At 37.0% G+C, this 20,322-nt stretch overlaps 1 protein-coding gene across 2 annotated transcripts in view; it reads left to right on the top strand.

Annotated features, from left to right (window-relative positions):
- cylda (cylindromatosis (turban tumor syndrome), a) overlaps nt 1–14,318 on the top strand; it is a 32,621-nt gene extending 18,303 nt beyond the window's left edge. For both annotated transcript variants that reach the window (XM_007244832.4, XM_007244831.4), the window contains 11 exons: nt 3,756–4,147; nt 5,157–5,322; nt 5,475–5,616; nt 5,807–5,929; nt 6,451–6,542; nt 6,964–7,030; nt 8,448–8,580; nt 8,706–8,814; nt 9,016–9,134; nt 9,894–10,110; nt 10,405–14,318. In XM_007244832.4, the coding sequence (XP_007244894.3) occupies nt 3,756–4,147; nt 5,157–5,322; nt 5,475–5,616; nt 5,807–5,929; nt 6,451–6,542; nt 6,964–7,030; nt 8,448–8,580; nt 8,706–8,814; nt 9,016–9,134; nt 9,894–10,110; nt 10,405–10,589 (1,745 nt within the window). In that variant the 3' untranslated portion in view covers nt 10,590–14,318. The remainder of the gene's footprint in view (nt 1–3,755; nt 4,148–5,156; nt 5,323–5,474; nt 5,617–5,806; nt 5,930–6,450; nt 6,543–6,963; nt 7,031–8,447; nt 8,581–8,705; nt 8,815–9,015; nt 9,135–9,893; nt 10,111–10,404) is intronic.
- The last annotated feature ends 6,004 nt before the right edge of the window (nt 14,319–20,322 follow it).

Here is a 20,322-nt window from a genome sequence, read left to right as displayed (position 1 = left end):
GTCACATCGCAGGATGTGCAATGTCAAAAATGGGTTTTGTTTAAAACTGGTATCTAGTATAAATCCCTGTGTTTTTTTGTCGTAATATATATATTCAAACAAAACAAGTGTCTCAGTAAATTTACCATTGTTAAATCAACATTATTAGTGTTAATTGTAACGTCCACAATGGTATGTAACACTGTACTCACTGTAATACTGTTGACTCAACACTGGCAAATTTCCTGTGCAGTTTTTCTAATACTGTGCAGTCCTTTATCTGAATTATAATTATTTCAAACTGTTGATTTGATTAACTTAAAATGTGAAAAATATTATTATTTTAAATTGTTGCACCCCTAATAAATATGCACTTTATGTCCAATGTTTTTTTCAACATCTGCCCATCCAACATTTCTTCCAAAATCAGTTAATATGGTATACATAGATATAAATACCTATTAATACCATTCTCATAATACCTCTTTGCTGCAGTAACAGCATTTAACTTCTTTATTTAGGAGATTTTATACAAAATTGTAAAACATTGCTGTGAGAACTTTAATGCATTCAGCCTCAAGGTCATTAATGATGTCAGCTACAGATTGTGGACACCACAATGAACACCAGTCTATTTGATACTAACGAAATCCCATTAAACAGCACCAGAATGTGCCCAAGTTGACTTTAGGCTCATTTCCTGCTACTTCAAAGCATCCCTATTTATTGGACGTGCTTTTCTATGGATGCAGATGAATCTGTTGAGGTGTCTGATTACCATTTGGACATATAGTGCATTTATATCACCTTAATGCATAATATTAGGTTACTTCATAAGAGTTTGTGGATTTTCTTAACTTGCTGCTAAGACCCTATATATACATTTAAGATCTATAATTGTTTTTGTATTGTATCTGAAAAAAATCCACTCTGAATGTTTATATTGATCTGTGAGCAGAAGGCTTTTTATTATTGACACGTTGCCAGTTTTTTTTGTCTTTGCTTTTATATATATATATATATATATATATATATATATATATATATATATATATATATATATATATATATATATATATATATAAAGATACATTTGTGGTAAGTTACAGTCACATGAAAAAAAAGAAGACACACCATGCTTAGTGGAAAAGCAGATTTCTGTTCAGACTGTTCTGAGATATTTTAAAATAAATTGCCAGACTGATGTGCGTCTAAAGAGCTTTCAGCTTATAAAGCTTATATTAAGAGTTCAGAAATCGGTATTTGATGGAATAAACCTGGTTTTTAATCACAGTTTTAATGCATCGCGGCGTGTTCTCCTCCACCAGTCTTACACACTGCTTTTGGATAACTTTATTCCAGTCCTGGTGCAACAATTCAAACATTTCAGCTTGGTTTAATGGCTTGTGATCATCCATCTTCCTCAGAGACTCATAATTTTTAAGTGGTCTCTTATTTTTTTCCAGATCTGTATGGTGTGTCCTAATTTTTTTCTACATGACTGTATAAACAGTTTTTGAAAAAAATATAGTAAAAATTAAGTAAAAAATATATATATATTACTTGCTTCTGGTTTATAGACTAGCATTGAATTAACTCACAATTAACTTAATGGCCTCACACTGAGTGGCCTCACAGTACTACACTGTAGTAAAAGCCTTTTGCGAGTGATGATTGATTCCATATTCGTTCATATCATAGTGTATCAGTGGTGTCAGCTATGCACACAGTGATTTTCCCCATCACAATGACATCAATGAGTGTTTCCGATTGTCATTCAATTTTTTTACACTGTATCCTACATCCGCATGAAGAACCCGTCGAGGTGTGCTGTGGGGTTTGGGTGGGCGGGTGGAGGGGGGTAATATGGTTGCAGAAAGGAAAGGTAACAGCATTGTGGTGTGTTGCATGTTAAATGGGTCACCTGGATTGTTGTTGTGGTCACATAGTGACGTACGTCTGTGGGTCCTTCTGCTTCATCTTTTCTGTACCAGTATCTTCCTTCCTGTCATTTCTTCTGTGTATAATCAGCAGTCATTCACTGCACAGTGGATACTGCTCAGAAACAATAAAGGAATAGTTTAGAAATGTACTTTGCACAGTTTTACCCTAAACCAAATAAAAAAAAATCAGCCAGTTCTGCCAGTGTTACTTGCATAAATACTGTAGTTAAAAAAGGAGAAACATAAAATTGGGGCCTTCAATACAAAAGCTAAATGTCTTTATGATTGTGGAGCTCAAAAGGCATTGACTTTTGCTAAACTTGAAATGTTTGATGCTGCAATCCACAAATTCTAATTTTAACAATTTTTTTTGTGGTTTTAGCTTGCGAGGTTCGATTTGCTGTTAAACAAAATAACAAAATAAACTTATTTAAAAAGAAAAAAATCCATCAATCTGTCAATTTTCAGATTTAATCATTTAGATCTGTAAATTTAAATATTCAAATAATTATTAATATTTAAGTTATGGTATTTAAAACTTAAACTACAAAATTAGGCCAAATGTGAAACATCTAATAGATAGTTTGGAATTTATTGATCTAATTTGATCAATTTTATAATCTTAAAATGTTATTTTTAAATGTATTGTATTAATTAAAATATTTAGATATCATGCCATTAAAGTTTGTTAAAAGATTTAATTTAAATTAATTTAAAAGCTCCATCTTATGAGACAGTGAGTTTCTTTCTGGCAATAATTATTGTTGCATTTTTAATGATATTCCAATAAATATCTGGCTTGTCAAGATCTGATTTGATGTACAGCTTGATATATTAGTCAAGCCTTTGCAATGACCTGGACCAAATACACTTGCAGTCAGTTTAAGTACATCAGATTATCTATTACTATTGCATGTAGGAAATGTGAATTAATAAAGAAATTAAATATACAGATAAGGTTCAGGTGTAGACTTCTGTATGCTGCATACTTTGGTCTATTTTTATAGAAACCTCAGTGTCAGAAACCAATTAAGCAAATCTGTGTAAGGCTGTTAAACCAATCAACACAGTTTAGAGCAAGTGGTGATTTAGGTATGTAGTTTGCACACTGCTAAACTAAGGCCCGTTTACTACTGTCACTACTTTTTATCTATATTAGCCTTGTGCTTTCAGTGTACTATTAAAGAAGCAGATTTAAGGTGCCAGTTACTAGTAGTTTTGGCTGATTGATTATATTTGAGGTAAAGGTTATATTGTGTGTTTTGCAAAACTATTCCTTTATTTGTTTTCTTGTTGTTCATTTACCAGTTGTACCAATGTGGATAAGAACTGTTTACATATTTTAATAAACACTCTTATTTAAATCTGTTAGAGCGTACTTAATATTTTTTAGAAGCTATTTGATAAACTAAAATAACTTTGGCTACGTTCGCATTACCAGGTCAAAGTCAGATCTTAGATTTGAATCATCTTCAAATGTGATCTTAAATCGGATTCAGATCTCATTTGTGGGTGTGAGAGAGGCCAAAACTTAATACTGAAGGTCAATTTTCTGTTTTAAAAGCTTTTTAAACTAGCTGATTAAATCTACCAAAAAAAAATATTTAAGCTGAGCAAAAAAAATAAAAAATCTGAAATTATTTTTAGTCTTGTAATGTGAACATAATGTGGATTATAACTGGATTATATATATATATATAAAAAAAAGCTCACTCTTTATGTGCTGATCCACACTGGTTCATGGTTCATTACACTGCATATATTTTAATGCATATACCAGTACTGTTAAATAGGGTGATTCTTGTTAATTGCACTCTCATACACTCCTTTTAGTAGGCGAAGACCCGGCCAAGTCCCTGACTGAAACGCCTCCCGACTTCAACCAGGCCTCGCCCCCTCCCAGAGCCCCGCCCACTGCCGTCTCGCTGTCCAGCGACAACAAGTTCCACTCCTTACCCTTCAGTCTGAATCGTAAGAGCGGGCCCAATGGGAGCATGAGCCATGGACCGCTCTCCCTTTCCGTCCAATCCGTGATGGGAGAGCAGCAGGAGATCCCGCCCCCTGTGACTGCCCCTTCTCCAAGGCCGTCATCTCCTCCTAAGGGTCAGCCGGGGTTAGAGGTGGGGTCTCTGGTGGAGGTGAAGGAGAATCCACCTCTGTGTGGGGTGATACGCTGGGTCGGCCTGCCGCCGGGACTACTGGAGCCTCTTGCGGGGCTGGAGTTGGTGAGTTGGCTAAACTGATAATGATCAGTTTGTGAGAGTGTTTCAAATTGAAGACATATCATATCACTTCATTACTATAAATGAAAAGCAGTGACTTTTCCAAAATGTACTTTTTTATGAACTGAAGGGTTCTATAGGGTTCAGAGTTGCCAGGTTCATGTTTTGTCCACCAAAATGGGCTTGTTTGAAACTTCAGTCATGGGTGAGAATTCAGGGTTTTTTTGAGCTACTTTTAAAAATTACAGCGGCCCGTAAAAGTCACAAAAAAAAACAACAACAAAAAAAATCACAATCTGACCAAAAAAAGGTGTTAAAGAGGAGAGAATAGAGGTCAGGAGGGGCAAGAACAGAAAAGAGTAAGTAAAATACTTTTTTTTGGTACTTATGTTACTATAAAATGTTTTTACCTGGGATATAAAACTGTTAGAAAATAACTAATAAAACACTAATGTGTTACAATATTATTAATGACTTCTTAAGGTAAATAGCAATACTGATAATATGTCTTACGCTCATAGTTGTTATGACATTTGCTTCGAAGCTACTTTAAGCTTCTGAAGGGCGGGTTTTAGACTGACTTTGTGCCGGATATGTTTGTTGGACCTGGCAACCCTGTATAGGCTATATTTTAATTTTATTTATTTATTTAATTTTTTTTTAAACATATGGTACCATAGAGGTAGGGTTAGGTTTAGTGATAGGACCATCTAAACTTGTATCGTGAGAGTTCGGTGTGATGCTTGCTTTACTGTTTAAAGGACCATTAAGGACTCATAACATGATCAGGCTGTAACCTGAGATATTAAGGACATTGACATTATTATTCATAATACTGGATTTTACAAAAAATGGCATTTTTACCTTAATATAGATAGAAGAAAGTGTATATTTTCTTATTTCTGCCAGTCAACACATTAATACTGATTGTAGTTTTTGTACTCATGGTTTTTCATTAATTTTATTTTATGCAAGAGTTTGCATTGTCTTGTCCTGTTTTGTGTGTTTGAAGGAAGAAGAATGTGTAGGATGCACTGATGGCACATTTAAAGGCACGCGCTACTTTACCTGTCCTCCGAAGAAAGCTCTCTTCGTCAAGTTAAAATGCTGCCGGCCTGATTCTCGCTTCCCTTCACAACATCACTCGCCCAATCCAATCGAACGATGCAATTCTATAGGTGAGACACAAACTCACACACTCCTATATACATGTTTTAATATGTTTATACATGGCATGATTATTATAAATGTAGTCTTTTTTGTTTTTCGCATTTGTAGGAATTAATATTGTGCCTGTTTATGTGTGTGTGTGTGTGTATATCTACTGCAGCATTTGGAGGTTACCTGAGTGAAGTGGTGAATGAAAACACTCCCCCTCGTACAGAGAATGATGGGCTAGAGGTGATGGTGGGGAAGAAGAAAGGCATTCAGGGCCATTACAACTCCTGCTACCTAGACTCAACACTCTTCTGGTACATACTACACACATGCACACACACCAAATAAAAAGAGTCGAGACTTTTTTTTATCTTATCTTGCATTCTTGCATCTTGCATTATCTTATGTGCATTTGAAAGTTAGAAACATAGATTTTTTTTCTCTAGGCAACTGTGTTCCTTTTTCATTGTGTTTACTTGCATTTCTCTTTCCTTCTCTTCTCAGTCTGTTCTCGTTTAGCTCTGTGTTGGATACCGTATTACTGAGGCCAAAGTCTAAGACTGATGTAGAATACTACTTAGAGACACAGGAACTGTTACGCACTGAGATAGTCAACCCACTGCGCATGTGAGTCTTACACACACACACACTCCTTGTTTTGTCAGGATGTGGAGTTGTACATACTTCATGCATCTCAAAAAATTAGAATATCAGTGAAAATATATAATCAAATATTCTGAGACACTGGTATTTGGGTTTTTGCTGGCTGTAAGCCATAATCACCAACAATAAAAGAAATAAATGCTTAAAATAGATCACTCTGTGTGTAATACATCTATATGAGTTTCAATTTATTGGTATCAATATTCAGAAATATGTGGGTCTGGGCTAGAATATGAAATGTATCAGACAATTTTTAAAATAAGAAAATATTTAGGTTATGTTTTATTTAAATATATATTTTACACACAACTCACCTCAAAAATTATTTTATTCTGTTAGGAAAATACCACTATTGTTAAAATCTGTATTTTAAATAAGTCATCATACTGTGAAAATTTTAATCTGTTCTGTGTCAATGATGCTTATTTAAATAACAAGTTCTGCGCTCACCTTCATCATGTGTGTGTCTTTTGTGGCTGTATCAGACACGGTTATGTGTGTGCGACTAAGATAATGAAGCTGCGGAGAATCCTAGAGAAGGTGGAGGCAGCATCTGGCTTCACATCTGAAGAGAAAGGTGAGACTCTTGTGTATAACCTGCCAGCTTCACTTGACCGTTTTTTTAATTGTTTAGATACACTTTACTGAACATTATTGATTCATCCATTAAAAAAAAAAAATCTGCAAATACTTAAATTCGTCAAAAAGGCTGCCATTTTTTTAGTCAGAACCAAAAAGTGTGTTTTGGAATTTGTCAGCTTTTCCAAACTTTCTAGAATGGAAGCATTACAAGTATGTAACACAAAGTCACCTTACCAAATCTTTACCCAATAGGCTGAATTTTACATGAGTCCTAATATATGAATATGGTGCCCCCTACTGGCAGTTCAGTGAGCAGACAGGCAGGTCTTTGGAATGGATTTATGTCGTGTCATGAATTAGATTTATTCTTGTGCAGCAAGTAAAAGTTGTATCTGTTCCTTTTTCTGCCTAAACAGATCCAGAGGAATTCCTTAACATTCTTTTTCACCACATTCTGAGGGTGGACCCATTGCTCAAACTACGGTTTGTATTTGATTGGTTCTTGAATGGATAAAACAGTAAGTGGAATTCAAACAAAGAAACATCTACTAGAGATACAATTGTATTCACACACATATATATATATATATATTTTTTTTTTTCCCTGAATTTTGAGCTTTCTGAAATTTTCTGCTTATATTCATAAAAAAAAAATCTAGTAGCATGAATCCTTCTTGAGCAGAACCAAAAAACACAAACATAGGATTAACCCAGCTTTGTTTTTATTTAGTTTAAAACCACTACAATTCCGAGATTTAATCCGGATATGTGTGAGAGATGAGGTAACCAGGTGTAAACTGGGTTAGAGCCAGGTTGTATAATTGTTAAAATCCCGGATCATGCCGCTTGCCATCCGCAGTCGAAGCCTCAGAAAGCAAAATTGGCCATGCTCTCTCTGGGTGGGTATATGGGTGGGTAGATGGTGCTCTCTAAACTTTACTCATCATTAGTGTGATAAGTGTTGGTCAGCACAGGCATCTGTTAGCTGAGGTATCGAAGCAGGGGTGCTTCACTTTCCTCCAACTGCACTGGCTACCCACTAATGCTGCATCAGCGGCAGCTAGAAAAGAGTGGCTGGCTTTAGGTTTGTCGAAGGAGGTATGCACTAGTCATTACCCTCCTAGTGTTAGGAGTATTGCTATTAAGGCTGTATTCACACAGGGCACGGTTCAGTGTACCATGCCCAGGCACAGTTTGGAGCAATCGCACTAGCCAGCCGAGCAGTGCTTTGGGAGGGAACCGTGCAAGGCATGGCACGCATTGCGTTGTGTGAGTATACCCTAATAGCGAGCCCTAATAAGTGTGTGGGGTATCATATTTTTCACACTATAAGGCGCACTTAAAATCCTTTAATTTTCCCAAAAATACACTAAATAAGCGGAAGCTCACTTAAACACATTTTCAGGAGATAAATCTGTGTAGATTTACATCCAGTGCTTGTTTGACTTTAAAAGAAAATGTTTTTTATTTTTGAAGAATTACAGTTTTGTTTACTTCGCTTAGCTTTACAGGTCCCGCCCCCCAGCAATTTAGAAGGTTGCTTAAAATGCACCTTAAAATTGGGTACACCTTATATATGAAAAAAGACCAGAAAAATAGACGTTCATTGATAGTGCACCCTTATAATCTGGTGTGTCTTATAGTGCAAAAAATACGGTAATTAGCCTTGTGAATTGGGGAATAAAGGATAAAATTGGTAAAAACAACATGCGTTATGAAGGTTTTTGGGGACATAGACCAGAATATACCAATTATGAAACGTAGAATACAGACCTTTGCATGACCTCTTAGCGATGACATTAATAGTTTGTATAGTCGGGATGCAGATTTGTGTCCTCTACAGGTCAGGATCAGAAAACACATATGTTTTATAACTTGTGTGTGTGTGTTTCTTTTAAAGCTCTGCTGGGCAAAAGGTTCAGGACTGTTATTTCTACCAAATCTTCATGGATAAAAAGGACAAAGTGCTAGTGCCTACTAGCCAGCAACTGCTGGAGTGGTCCTTCATCAACAGTGACCTCAAGTTTGCTGAGGTAGGTGAGCACTCACACACATGCACCCAGAGGGGACTGAAAGATATTGATCTAGAGACCTGCAGACAGATCAACATTGCTCTTTCTTTCTTTCTCCTCTCCTTTTTTTCCCCCTCATGGTCCAGGCTCCGTCCTGTCTGATCATTCAGATGCCTCGGTTCGGGAAGGATTTTAAAATGTTTAATAAGATTTTCCCTTCCCTGGAGCTGGACATCACAGATCTCCTGGAAGACAGTGAGTCAATGACGAACACTCAGTTTAAATAATTAATCAAGTTTGTCTTTTTTTCACCTTATAGCTAAAGGTAGGGCTTCTTTTCCTGTTATTGTTACATCTAAGGAAGGCCTATTTTAATGCTATTTACTATTTTCTATATCTCATTTAGCATTATTATTAACAACAATGTGTTTTTTTCTGTCTTTTTAATGGTTACAGCGCCAAGAGAGTGCCGTATCTGTGGGGGGTTAGCTCTGTATGAGTGCAGGGAGTGTTATGAAGATGCTGACATCACAGCCGGGAAGATTAAGCAGTTCTGCGAAAAGTGCAATACACAGGTAAAACCCACACAAACACTCAACCCTCACCCCAGTCGTCTATACATGCTGGTGTCGCTCTTTTATCATTTAGTGCAGTCTGCAGTACCTCGCTTCAGCACTAGATAGAGACATTTCTACAGTTTTAACAGCTGAGAAATCTGCAGTACCTCTCCATTAAGATGTGATGCCTCTCTTTACTCTGTTAAAAAGAGGCTAAAATACAGATCACTCAATGGATAATCAGTGTTTCATGGGAAAGAAAGCAACACAACCTTCCTTAGGCTGCAGGAATGATGTTTTATTCTTTATCACATCACATTTAAACACAATATCTACCAGTTAAAAGCTTAACACTATAAATAGTCACCAAGCAGTCACATTCTATAGAGAAGCTATGCTTTTATTAAAAAATTCAGGACAAAAAATATATAATATCTATCTATCTATCTATCTATCTATCTATCTATCTATCTATCTATCTATCTATCTATCTATCTATCTATCTATCTATCTATCTATCTATCTATCTATCTATCTATCTATCTATCTATCTATCTATCTATCTACTTATTTATTTATTGTCTGTCTGTTTGTACGAATTCTTCTGTAGACCAACAGATACATCAGCATTCCTCTTCTCTCCTTTCTTCCCTCCATATGGTCCAGGTTCTTGTCCTGGCTGGTCATTTAGATTCAGACCTTTTGTTTCTAAGTACTTGTATGTTTAATTTCTAAATATGAGTGTGTGTGTGTGTGTGCGCGCGCATGTGTGTACAGGTGCATCTGCACCCGCGGCGTAAGACCCATCGGTACGGAAAGCTATCAGTGCCTAAAGAGCTGCAGGAGGGTGTTTGGCGTCAGGGTTCCTTTCCCCACCAGCAGATGGAGCTGTTCGCTGTGCTCTGCATCGAGACCAGTCACTACGTCGCCTTCGTCAAATACGGCGCTGCCGACTCTGCCTGGCTCTTCTTCGACAGCATGGCCGACCGAGACGGTATGGAGATTTACAAAGCCAGATTGAGTAATTCAGTAAACGCCTGTTTAAATCAATTACAAATAGTTTTGGACTGTTACCATATATATAGCTAACAAATAATGGATGCTTACATTGTACAGTGATTATATTCTTACCCCAAAAATTGTCAAGTTAAGTAATAACTTGATGGAACTCTGGCAGCTGATGGCAAGCTGCATGAACGGGATTCGAACCAGCGAATTCCTGATTATAGTGGCAGCGCTTTAGACCGCTCTAAACTTCCACTCTGTGTGTTTGTGTGTTTCTGAACAGGTGGGCAGAACGGTTTTAACATCCCGCAGGTGTCCCCGTGTCCTGAAGTGGGGGCTTACCTGAAGATGACTCCAGAGGAGCTGCACGCCCTGGACCCCAAAAACATCCAGGGCTACGCCCGCCGCCTGCTCTGTGACGCTTACATGTGCATGTACCAGAGCCCCACCATGAGCCTCTACAAATAAGAAGAGCGTGAGAGAATGGAAGGGGGGATTAGGGAAGAAACCAAATGGGAAGAAAAGGAGAACGCAACAGCAGTGGAGGTTGAGAGGATTGAAGTGAATAAAGATGACTAACAGCTGGATGTTGAAGGATGTTGAGAGTGAATAAAGTTAGCCCACCGCAGAACATGCCTGCTTCCCTCGAGACACTGCAAAGAACCAACAATCCTCTTTATGATGGTTATGATGATACGTTCTGTATATAGTCTATGAGTAAGAGCAGGACAAGGTGAAAGGAAAAAGCTGATTTGCACTGTTTGTATGTGTGTGTGTGTGTGTGTGTGTGTGTATATATATGTGTGTGTATGTATGTAAGTATGGTCGAGTGCTATTGTTTTTGTCCTCTGTGTCGCAGGCCGTGGATGAACACTCCCCCCTCTCCCTACCCCAAAAGGTACAGTGAGGAGGAACTGCTGTAAAAAAAAAAAATATATATATTATATATATATATATATATATATATATATATATATATATATATATATATATATATAATACTCATTTGAAGGTGAGCTGAAACAGCTGAACGATCTCTATAGCACATCAAAACTAGCCACACAGTAAATGGAACAGGACCCATCCATCTTTGCCTGGACGGACACGTCTCTATCTCTCTATCCCTCTATCTCTCCATAATATTCCTCCATAATATAAATGGAATAATGCTCAACCAGGAGTCCTCACCCCACATCCTCTGTACTTATAAACCCATTCTCCAAACCCATCAACTGCACGGCAAACCTGTTTACTGTAGATTCTGATATCTAGTGTCTCTGCTACTGGTTTCAGCCACCATATTTTGCTGTGACGTCCTTGTCCCGTGTACAAACCTACAGCGCGGTAGAGGTGTACGGAAGATTGAAGGAGGAGACCCTTGGCTCAGCGTCCATGCAGCGTGCGACTGAGACTGAGAGTATTGATTCATTAAGCACACAGAGTATTTTTAAATGCAGTTTGGTAAGCTTTTGTGATTTTTTTTTTTTTTTTTTTTTTTTTTTTTTTTTTTTTCTCCCAGTTTGTTCCGAGTGTTCACATCTTTGGCCTTTTAAGAAATGGATTTCAAACTGAAATTTTGGCTTTACCTGCTGGGTATGAAGAAATAAATCTATATAAAGTCATGCTTAATATAATACCTGCTAAAATATTGCTCTATATAAGTATATATGCGTGTAAACGCGAGAGCAGTGTTGTATGGCACAGCCACCAAACCATGTTTTGGGTTAGCATTGGAAACAAACAGCATCGAATCCTATTCAAACTGCAAGAACACATTATTAACAGCATATTGCATAGCTGCATTATATAGTCATGAGAGAAAATTAGGAAACCCCATGAATTTTTCTTTTGTCTTTTTGAATATACCAATTCAGTTTAATAGGAAAAGCTGACAACAGACTAAAACATTGCTAACTGAAGTAGCGGGGTTTAAACACAACACTAAATGAACCATTGACTGACTTTTATTTTTCAAATTAAGCTCAAACATTTATAGGATTAAACATGCGCAAAAAGACAGATTTTTTTTTTTTACCAACGACTTTATCTCATGATTTTTTTTTTCTCCCAGTCCACTGAAAGTACAAACCAAATTGGTGTCAAACAATATTTATCATGATGCAAGATCAGCATTCTAGTGTATTGTATTCTAGACCTTGTTTTTGAGGAAACTCAGGCCCGTTTACAACTGGTCACTTCATGTGTCTAATATCTAGATTGTGTATTGATAAGATTTTTGCACCATGCACCATCTGAAAAGCACCTAAAATGTTTTCTTGTTTTTACCATATTTTGACCATTACATGTTCAGTTGAATAATTTTAAGTGTTTTCATTTTGTCAAGGCTTCTAAGTAATTTTAATTCATAAAATTGCCTCTGAATTATTTAATATAAGGGTGAAAAGCCTTAGAATTTGGGTATGTAATTTCAGGTGGAAATTGGTAAAATTAGGCTTGGAGCTTAAGGTTAAACATGTTCAAAAAGACAAAATTATATGTTTTTTTTTATGCAGTGTCCTAATATTTTCACATGTTCACATGAATTCACGTTTTTTTCCAGTGTGCTGGAAGTACAAATCAAATTAGTGTCAAACTATATTTATTATGATGCAAAATCATCATTCTAGTGTAGTGCGCACATCCCATCATGCATAGCCCGTTTACACCTGGTCACTTCATGTGTCTAATATCTAGATTGTGTCTTGATAAGATTTTTGCACCATGCATTTACAGCCTGTTTACTCCTGGCATAAACATGCATTTTTTCTAAATGATTTACGTTCAGATTAGACAGTTCAGATTTTTATATATATATATATAAATACTGATCCTCTTCCTCTTTATGTGACCCGGTAACTATTTTTGTGACACCATTTTGCCACCTGTCCTAATGCCAAAGATAGAGGAGACAAAAGAAGCTGCTTTTAATAGCAAACAAATTAGTTTCCTACAAAGAGTACACTAGAGATACACACTTTTAAGATCTTGCATTAGTTCACAATTCCAGCATGATGAGTCCTGGCATTGTCCTTTTGGAATAGGCCTGTTCCATCAGGGAAGAAAAAATCCATTGATGGTATAACCTGGTCTATATTCATTATATTCAGGTAGTCAGCTGACCTCATTATTTCAGCACATACTGTTGCTGAACCTAGACCTGCAGACCAACTGCAGCATCAACCCACATCATTTACTTACTTAAATCCAGGCGTCTTTTTTTTTTGTTGGCCAGGCAGTGTAATTCTGATATTGAAGTTGGATTGGAGGTGACCAGGTGTAAACTAGTTATTATAATATCTCCCAATTAAAACCCACAGTTCTGATTGTGGTTAACTGTGCCAGGGTTTGGTCTGTATCTACAGTGCTTGGCTAGGAGTCAATGGAGTTTTAATCAAACACAATCAAATGAGAGGTATATGGAAGTGGACAGTATGGAAATATCACAATGCGTAGAGAAAAAAAACATAACACCTGCATCTAGATTTGAAAATGTAAAACAAATGCCATGCACCACTAGTGCCGTATTTCAGAAATTCTGTTTAAACTATGGTTACCATAGCTTTACATTCAATTATGCTTGGACTGCCAGCTGGATTTAAACATGCAACAAGAAATATATGGAAAAACACCTTTTTTTTTTTTTTTTTTAATAAAGTACAGCTGTCGGATTTTATGATGATGTATTTCCCAGCTCTACAAAGGTTACACAGTTTACAAACATGGTTAAACTGCTGGTCTAGGGTCAGTTTTTGTCTATAAAGTAGGAAAAAAGGAGTGTTTGTCCCAGACTGGTAATCAACTCCTTTCCTTCCAACATTCCCTTCCAAAAACTCATCCTAGATCAGCAGGTGTGGTCTAATGTTTCCAGAAAGATCCTCAGTGGCACTGTAGCTCCCTGTTGGATTCAGCATCATAAGTATGATCATCACTGAGACGGTAAATCTGGAATCACGGTATAGATTGTGGAGTTGTTGACGCAACCTTGTGTACTGGGCACACAAGCCAAGCATTGCTTATTACTGGACAGCATGGATGGAGTGAAATGAACTGTATAGGCTGGTAATGGAGCTTTCATGTTGTTCAGGGAGAATGGGCTGTAACTCGTGTACCTGTTCAAATCGAGCCCTGGTTAAGTTTCTTCTATTTGTGCTGTTCTTGTAAATGTTAACTAAATTAAAACCCCATTTTGAAAAGAAACATACTTTGTGATGGAATGATTTTGAATTTGTGTCTAGTTTCTACATCAGTTTCTCTGATTTTGCAATTTATAGGTATATGCTTGAGTAAAATGAACATTGTTGTTTTATTCTATAAAATACAGACAACATTTCTCCCAAATTCCAAATAAAAATATTGTCATTTATTTACAGAAAATGTGAAATGTCTGAAATGACAAAAAAGATAATGCAATAATAATGCAAAGAAAACAAGTTCATATTCATAAAGTTTTAAGAGTTCAGAAATCAATATTTGGTGAAATAACCTAGGTTTTTAATCACAGCTTTCATGCATCTTGGCATGTTCTCCTCCACCAGTCTTACACACTGCTTTTGGATAACTTTATGCCACTCCTGGTGCAAAAATTCAAGCTGTGATCATCCATCTTCCTCTTGATTATATTCCAGTGGTTTTTAATTTGGTAAAATCAAAGAAACCCATCATTTTTAAGTGGTTTCTTTCTATTTGGTATTTTCCAGAGCTGTACATATATCAATATATTGAAGTATTGTGATATTTTGTTTTGTAATGCTGTATTGTTTTTCAAAAGCAAAAGAATTGATTTTTAATAAGTGATTTTTTTCTGTTAGATTGTGTTGTAACAGACAATTTACACTTACCAACTGGCACCTCCCACTAACAGCAGTTTCAAAATGTGAAACTCATAGAAGTATTACATTTAGAGTGATCTATTTCAGGTCAATTTTTTTATTTTATTGTTGATTATGGCTTGCAGCCAATGAAAACCCAAAGGTTTCAGAAAATTTGAATATTATATAAGACCAATTGGTACTTTTGGCAGTGTGGGCAGTGTGCCAAGCTGTCCTGCTGGAAAATGAAATCTGCATCTCCATAAAAGTTGTCAGCAGAGGGAGAAGCATGAAGTGCTGTAAGATTTTCTAGGAAAATACTGCACTGAGTTTAGACTTGATATAAAACACAGTGGATCAACACCAGCAGATGACATGTCTCTCCAAACCATCACTGATCATCAGTAAATTTTACATTTCATTTGTAAATCGAGGGAGCAGAGTCTGGAGGAAGAGTGGAGAGACACACAGTCCAAACTGCTTGAGGTCTAGTGTGACGTTTCCACCAATCAGTGATGGTTTGGAGAGACATGTCATCTGCTGGTGTTGATCCACTGTGTTTTACTATCAAGTCTAAAGTCTGCGCAGTGTTTTCCCGGAAAATCTTACAGCACTTAATGCTTCCCTCTGCTGACAACTTTTATGGAGGTGTGGATTTCATTTTCCAGCAGGACTTGGCACACTGCCCACAGTGCCAAAAGTACCAATTGCTCTTATATAATATAAAATTTTCTGAGACACTGATTTTTGGGTTTTCATTGGCTGTAAGCCATAATCATCAACAATAAAAGAAATAAACGCTTAAAATAGATCACTCTGTGTGTGTAGTACATCTATATAATTTTCTGTATGAGTTTCACGTTTTGAACTGAATTACTGAAATAAATGAACTTTTCAATTATATTCAATTTTTTTGACATGCACCTGTATACAGTCGTAACCTCTGTATCATGATCCATATTGTCTCTCCAAGTTCTTGCCAATACGCAACCCTAGCCTGACTCTACGCCGATCAGCACTCACATTAAAACCAACTGTCTAATGTGGAGGAGTTGGTCCTACTTGTGCCACCAGAACAGCTCCATCCGTCCCCTTGAGGTATGAACTTTAAAAGACCTCTGAAGGTGTCCAGCGATGTCTGGCACAAGATGTTAGCAGCACATCCTTCAAGTTCTGGAAGGTGTGAGGTGAGGCCTCCACGCATCGTGCCAGTGAACCTTGCGTGCATCCATCACCCACCCACGTCAGCGGTTCACCATTTGTCCTTCTTGAACACTTTAGGTAGGTTCTGACCACTGCATTTTAGGAACACTCTACAAGACCTGTCCTGATAAAAAAATAATAAATAAATAAGAAAAAAAAAATAGGGAAATAAATAAAAAGGAAATAAGGAACTAAGAGAAGAACTAAAATAAAAAAAATGAAAGTTATGAATAAATAAGATTAAGTAAAAAATTTATGTTCTATATGTTACAGTATGTTACATATCTCTGCACCTTATCCTCACCATGCACATTTTATTTGTATTGTATCGGTACTGCACTGTCATGTCTGTTAAATTGTCTCCTGTCAGCTGTATTTATTGTAGTGTTAAAAGTTCTGTGTTGCACGTTTGTTGCACATTTGCACTTTATGTTGTCTATATTGTATTGTATTGTTCCATGTTGCACCATAATTCTAAAAAAAGGTAATTTTGTTACTCTGTGTACCTGTACTCAGATGTGATGGCAAGGAAAGCCTCTTGACTTGACTTGACTTGAATAAGAAACTGGAACTTTGTAGTAAGTTTGTATCGTGGACAGATGTGGCCCAGTGTGTTAAGCTGTCCTTTTCTTCACCTAACCTCAGAGGTCGGCGTTCCTGTGTGTCCGTTGCTGCCAGGGATGTGTGTGTGTGTGTGTGTGTGAGTGTGTGTGTGTGTGTGTGAAGCTGCTCTCACCTGTCATCGAGGTTCATGTCGCATTAACATGGTGTCACAGCCGGGGCAGGACGACAGTTCAAACTCACAGACCGGACATCTGGGACACATCTGTCCTGGGGACACGGACGCCGTATCTGATCACAGGTATATGTTGTGTTGTTTGTGTGTGTTTTTGTTTGTTGTTTGTTTGTCTGTCTGTCTGTTTGTTTGCTTGGCCCTGCCCCTGAGCCTGAATTCCTCTGACTCTTTAATAGCACAGAGATTGTCACGTTCTGAATATGCTGAGGATACACCTGCCTCTTAGCGAGCCCCCGGCACTCGCTGCTGCTGCTGCTGCTGAGCCGCACCTTACCCTATTAAAAGTTGCTGCCACTCATACGCATCCTGGCTCGCCGGCTGCACAACTGCCACGTGAGTATTTTTTTCAGTGCGGCAGCTGGCGCACAATGCCCTCTTGTAGCTTTATGCCACAGCATATGCCCGCTGTGCGATATGTGCTAATTTAGCCCTGCACTGAAACCTATAGCAACAGATGGAGCGCTGCATTGTCATTCTCACTTCCAAACATGAGGCCTCAGGGGGACAGACATGAAATAAAATCAGGGCATATGGAGGTGCATCCCTCTCTCTCTCTCTGTTTATCTATTATATAAGTATGTATTAATTTACTTAATAATATTAATAATAATAATAATATATATATATTTTGCTAAATACCAAAAAATCTGAGTGGGCGGAGGTTCATGGTTCTATCAACCTTTTTCATTTGCCATAAACCAAGAAATCAAATAACTAAATAAATTTTCTTCTAGCTATCAGGGCATGGGAGTTATGAGGCCTAACGCATTTAGCTTTGCCATAGCGCCCCCATGAGGCCGATCAGGCTCATGTCATGTGCCTGAGTAGCGGTTCAAAGTACTATCATTTGACCATATAAAGTTTCAGCCCTCTAGGCCTTTATTTATTCATTTATACAGCTCTGGAAAAAAAAGAGACAACTTCAGTTTCTGAATCAGTTTCTGTAATTTAGCTGTTTAAAGGTTTATGTTTGAGTAAAATGAACACTGTTGTTTTATTCTATAAACTACAGACAACATTTCTCCCAAATTCCAAATAAAAATATTGTAATTTACAGCATTTATTTGCAGAAAATGAGAAATGGTGTCACGTCTTGGCCTCGTCTCGTGTCTCTGTGTGTCTTCTGACAAATGGCTGAAATAACAAAAAAGATGCAGAGCTTTCAGACCTCAAATAATGCAAAAAAAAAACCCCCAAAACAAATCAAGCTCATATTCATAAAGTTCAGAAATCAATATTTGTGGAATAACCCTGGTTTTTAATCACAGTTTTTATGTATCTTGGCATCATGTTCTCCTCCACCAGTCTTACACACTGCTTTTGGATAACTTTATGCCTTTACTCCTGGTGCACAAATTCAGTAAGCAGTTCGGTTTGGTTTGATGGCTTGTGATCATCCATCTTCCTCTTGATTATATTCCAAAGGGTTTTCAATTTGGTAAAATTAAAGAAACTCATTATGTGTAAGTAGTCTATACTTTTTTTCAAAGCTGTATGAAGAGAGGGGGTACGCTATGCAAACTTTGTTTCCAGCACCACATTTTTTATGCACAAATCATGAAAAAAATATCTTCTCCAAGCCATCTCCAACATGGCAACTTCTAAATTATCCTACAGGAGACATAAAAAATCTCTGTAACGTGTCATGGAACCAGTGTGATTTTTTTTGTTCCAGGCCTCTTTGGGGCATTTCTACTGGTCCAAAAACTAAGAAAATATTTTTTGACATAATAACTAATTATTAACTAATTATAACTAATAACTAAACATCTCAAGACTTGAAAAACAGCAAAAAAATTGGATATAAGTATAGTATATATCGCAGGAATAAATGTTTGAAAAAATAAAATTTAATCAGACAAATTAAATGAGCAGCTAATTCATGTTTTTTCCTAATTGCATATTGGAACATGACTATAAATATTTCAACATGTTGTTCTATAAATCAAACTAAATTAAACAATAAAGTTCAATAGAATGGAAAACATTAAATTAAAGCTTTTGAATTGTTAAAATATTTCTAACAAAATAGAACAGATCTGCAGAAGCAAAATCTACAGCTTTAAAATGAGCTAGTTTTATATTCTGCTCTCCTCTGTAAATAAGGTCACATTCACACACTGTCATGTGATGCTATCAGGATGTTCAGTGTATGTCCCTTAGGTTATTTATAAGTTAAAGTGAAAGACAAAATGCTGTAAGGAACTTTTTCTCAGCCTTTAAAGGCTCTGTGGCACATACGTCACTATTGGTTCTTTTGGGTTAATATCACTCAGAACCATCATTAGCTACATGTCTGTGCTCTGAGCTTCATAACTGAAGACTAAGGTTATGTACAAACATAATACACATATAAACTTGTTGTATGTCACCAGTGCAATGATATGAAGGAATATATACAGGTGCATCATAAAATCTATGAATATCATTGAAAAGTTACTTAATATCAGGAATTCAGTTTAAAATGTGAAACTCATATATTATATAGATATTACACAGAGTGATCTATTTTAAGCATTTATTTATTTTACTGTTGATGATTATGGCTCACAGCCATAGACTGTGTATAGCTGGACAGAGCATCGTCTCTCAAAAGTGAAGCCACCACAGGTCGGGCGCCCCCTGCTGTTGGGTTTCAGAAAGCTGTATAACCCCACCCATTCCCATAGGTTTCAAAGGCAAAACAGACAACTTTCAATCACGTTTTTTTCTAATATACTGTAATTCAACCTCCATTATTTAAATGCAGCAGCTAGCGTAACCTCTGCTTATAATGACAATGTTTTTTAAAACGTTATTCAGCTCTATTCAAAAAAGGTGTGGTTATTGTAAAAGGGCTGGTTATGGGCGGGACCAATAACAGACCGTCAGCTCCGCTCCGCCCCGCTCTGCAGCCTGTGACCACGAGGCAGCCCTCAGGGGCGGGGTTATTCAAATGAGTAGGCTGTCTCTCCACAGCCTTTCTCCCTCCTCTGGACTCCACTGCGCAGAATCGAGTATCAGGATCGCCAACATGGCGGAAGATTTTGGCTTCATTTTCACTGAATGAATGGGAACGGAGACACGCCGTCCATCTTTTTTTACAGTCTCTGCTCACAGCCAATGAAAACCCAAAAAAACAGTGTCTCAAAAAATTTGAATATATATATTATATAAGACCAATTAGATTTCCAAATTAAATGCAAAATTTATTGATGATCAGTGATGGTTTGGAGGGACATGTCATCTGCTGGTGTTGATCCACTGTGTTTTATATCAAGTCCGAAGTCAGTGCAGTGTTTTCCCGGAAAATCATACAGCACTTCATGCTTCCCTCTGCTGACACAATTTTATGGAGATGTGGATTTCATTTTCCAGCAGGACTGCCCACTTAAGTTGCACCTATTGTGTATTG

The sequence above is a fragment of the Astyanax mexicanus genome, chromosome 23, assembly GCF_023375975.1.
Source record: "Astyanax mexicanus isolate ESR-SI-001 chromosome 23, AstMex3_surface, whole genome shotgun sequence".
NCBI lineage: Eukaryota > Metazoa > Chordata > Actinopteri > Characiformes > Acestrorhamphidae > Astyanax > Astyanax mexicanus.
This window is presented reverse-complemented; position numbering and strand designations above follow the sequence as displayed.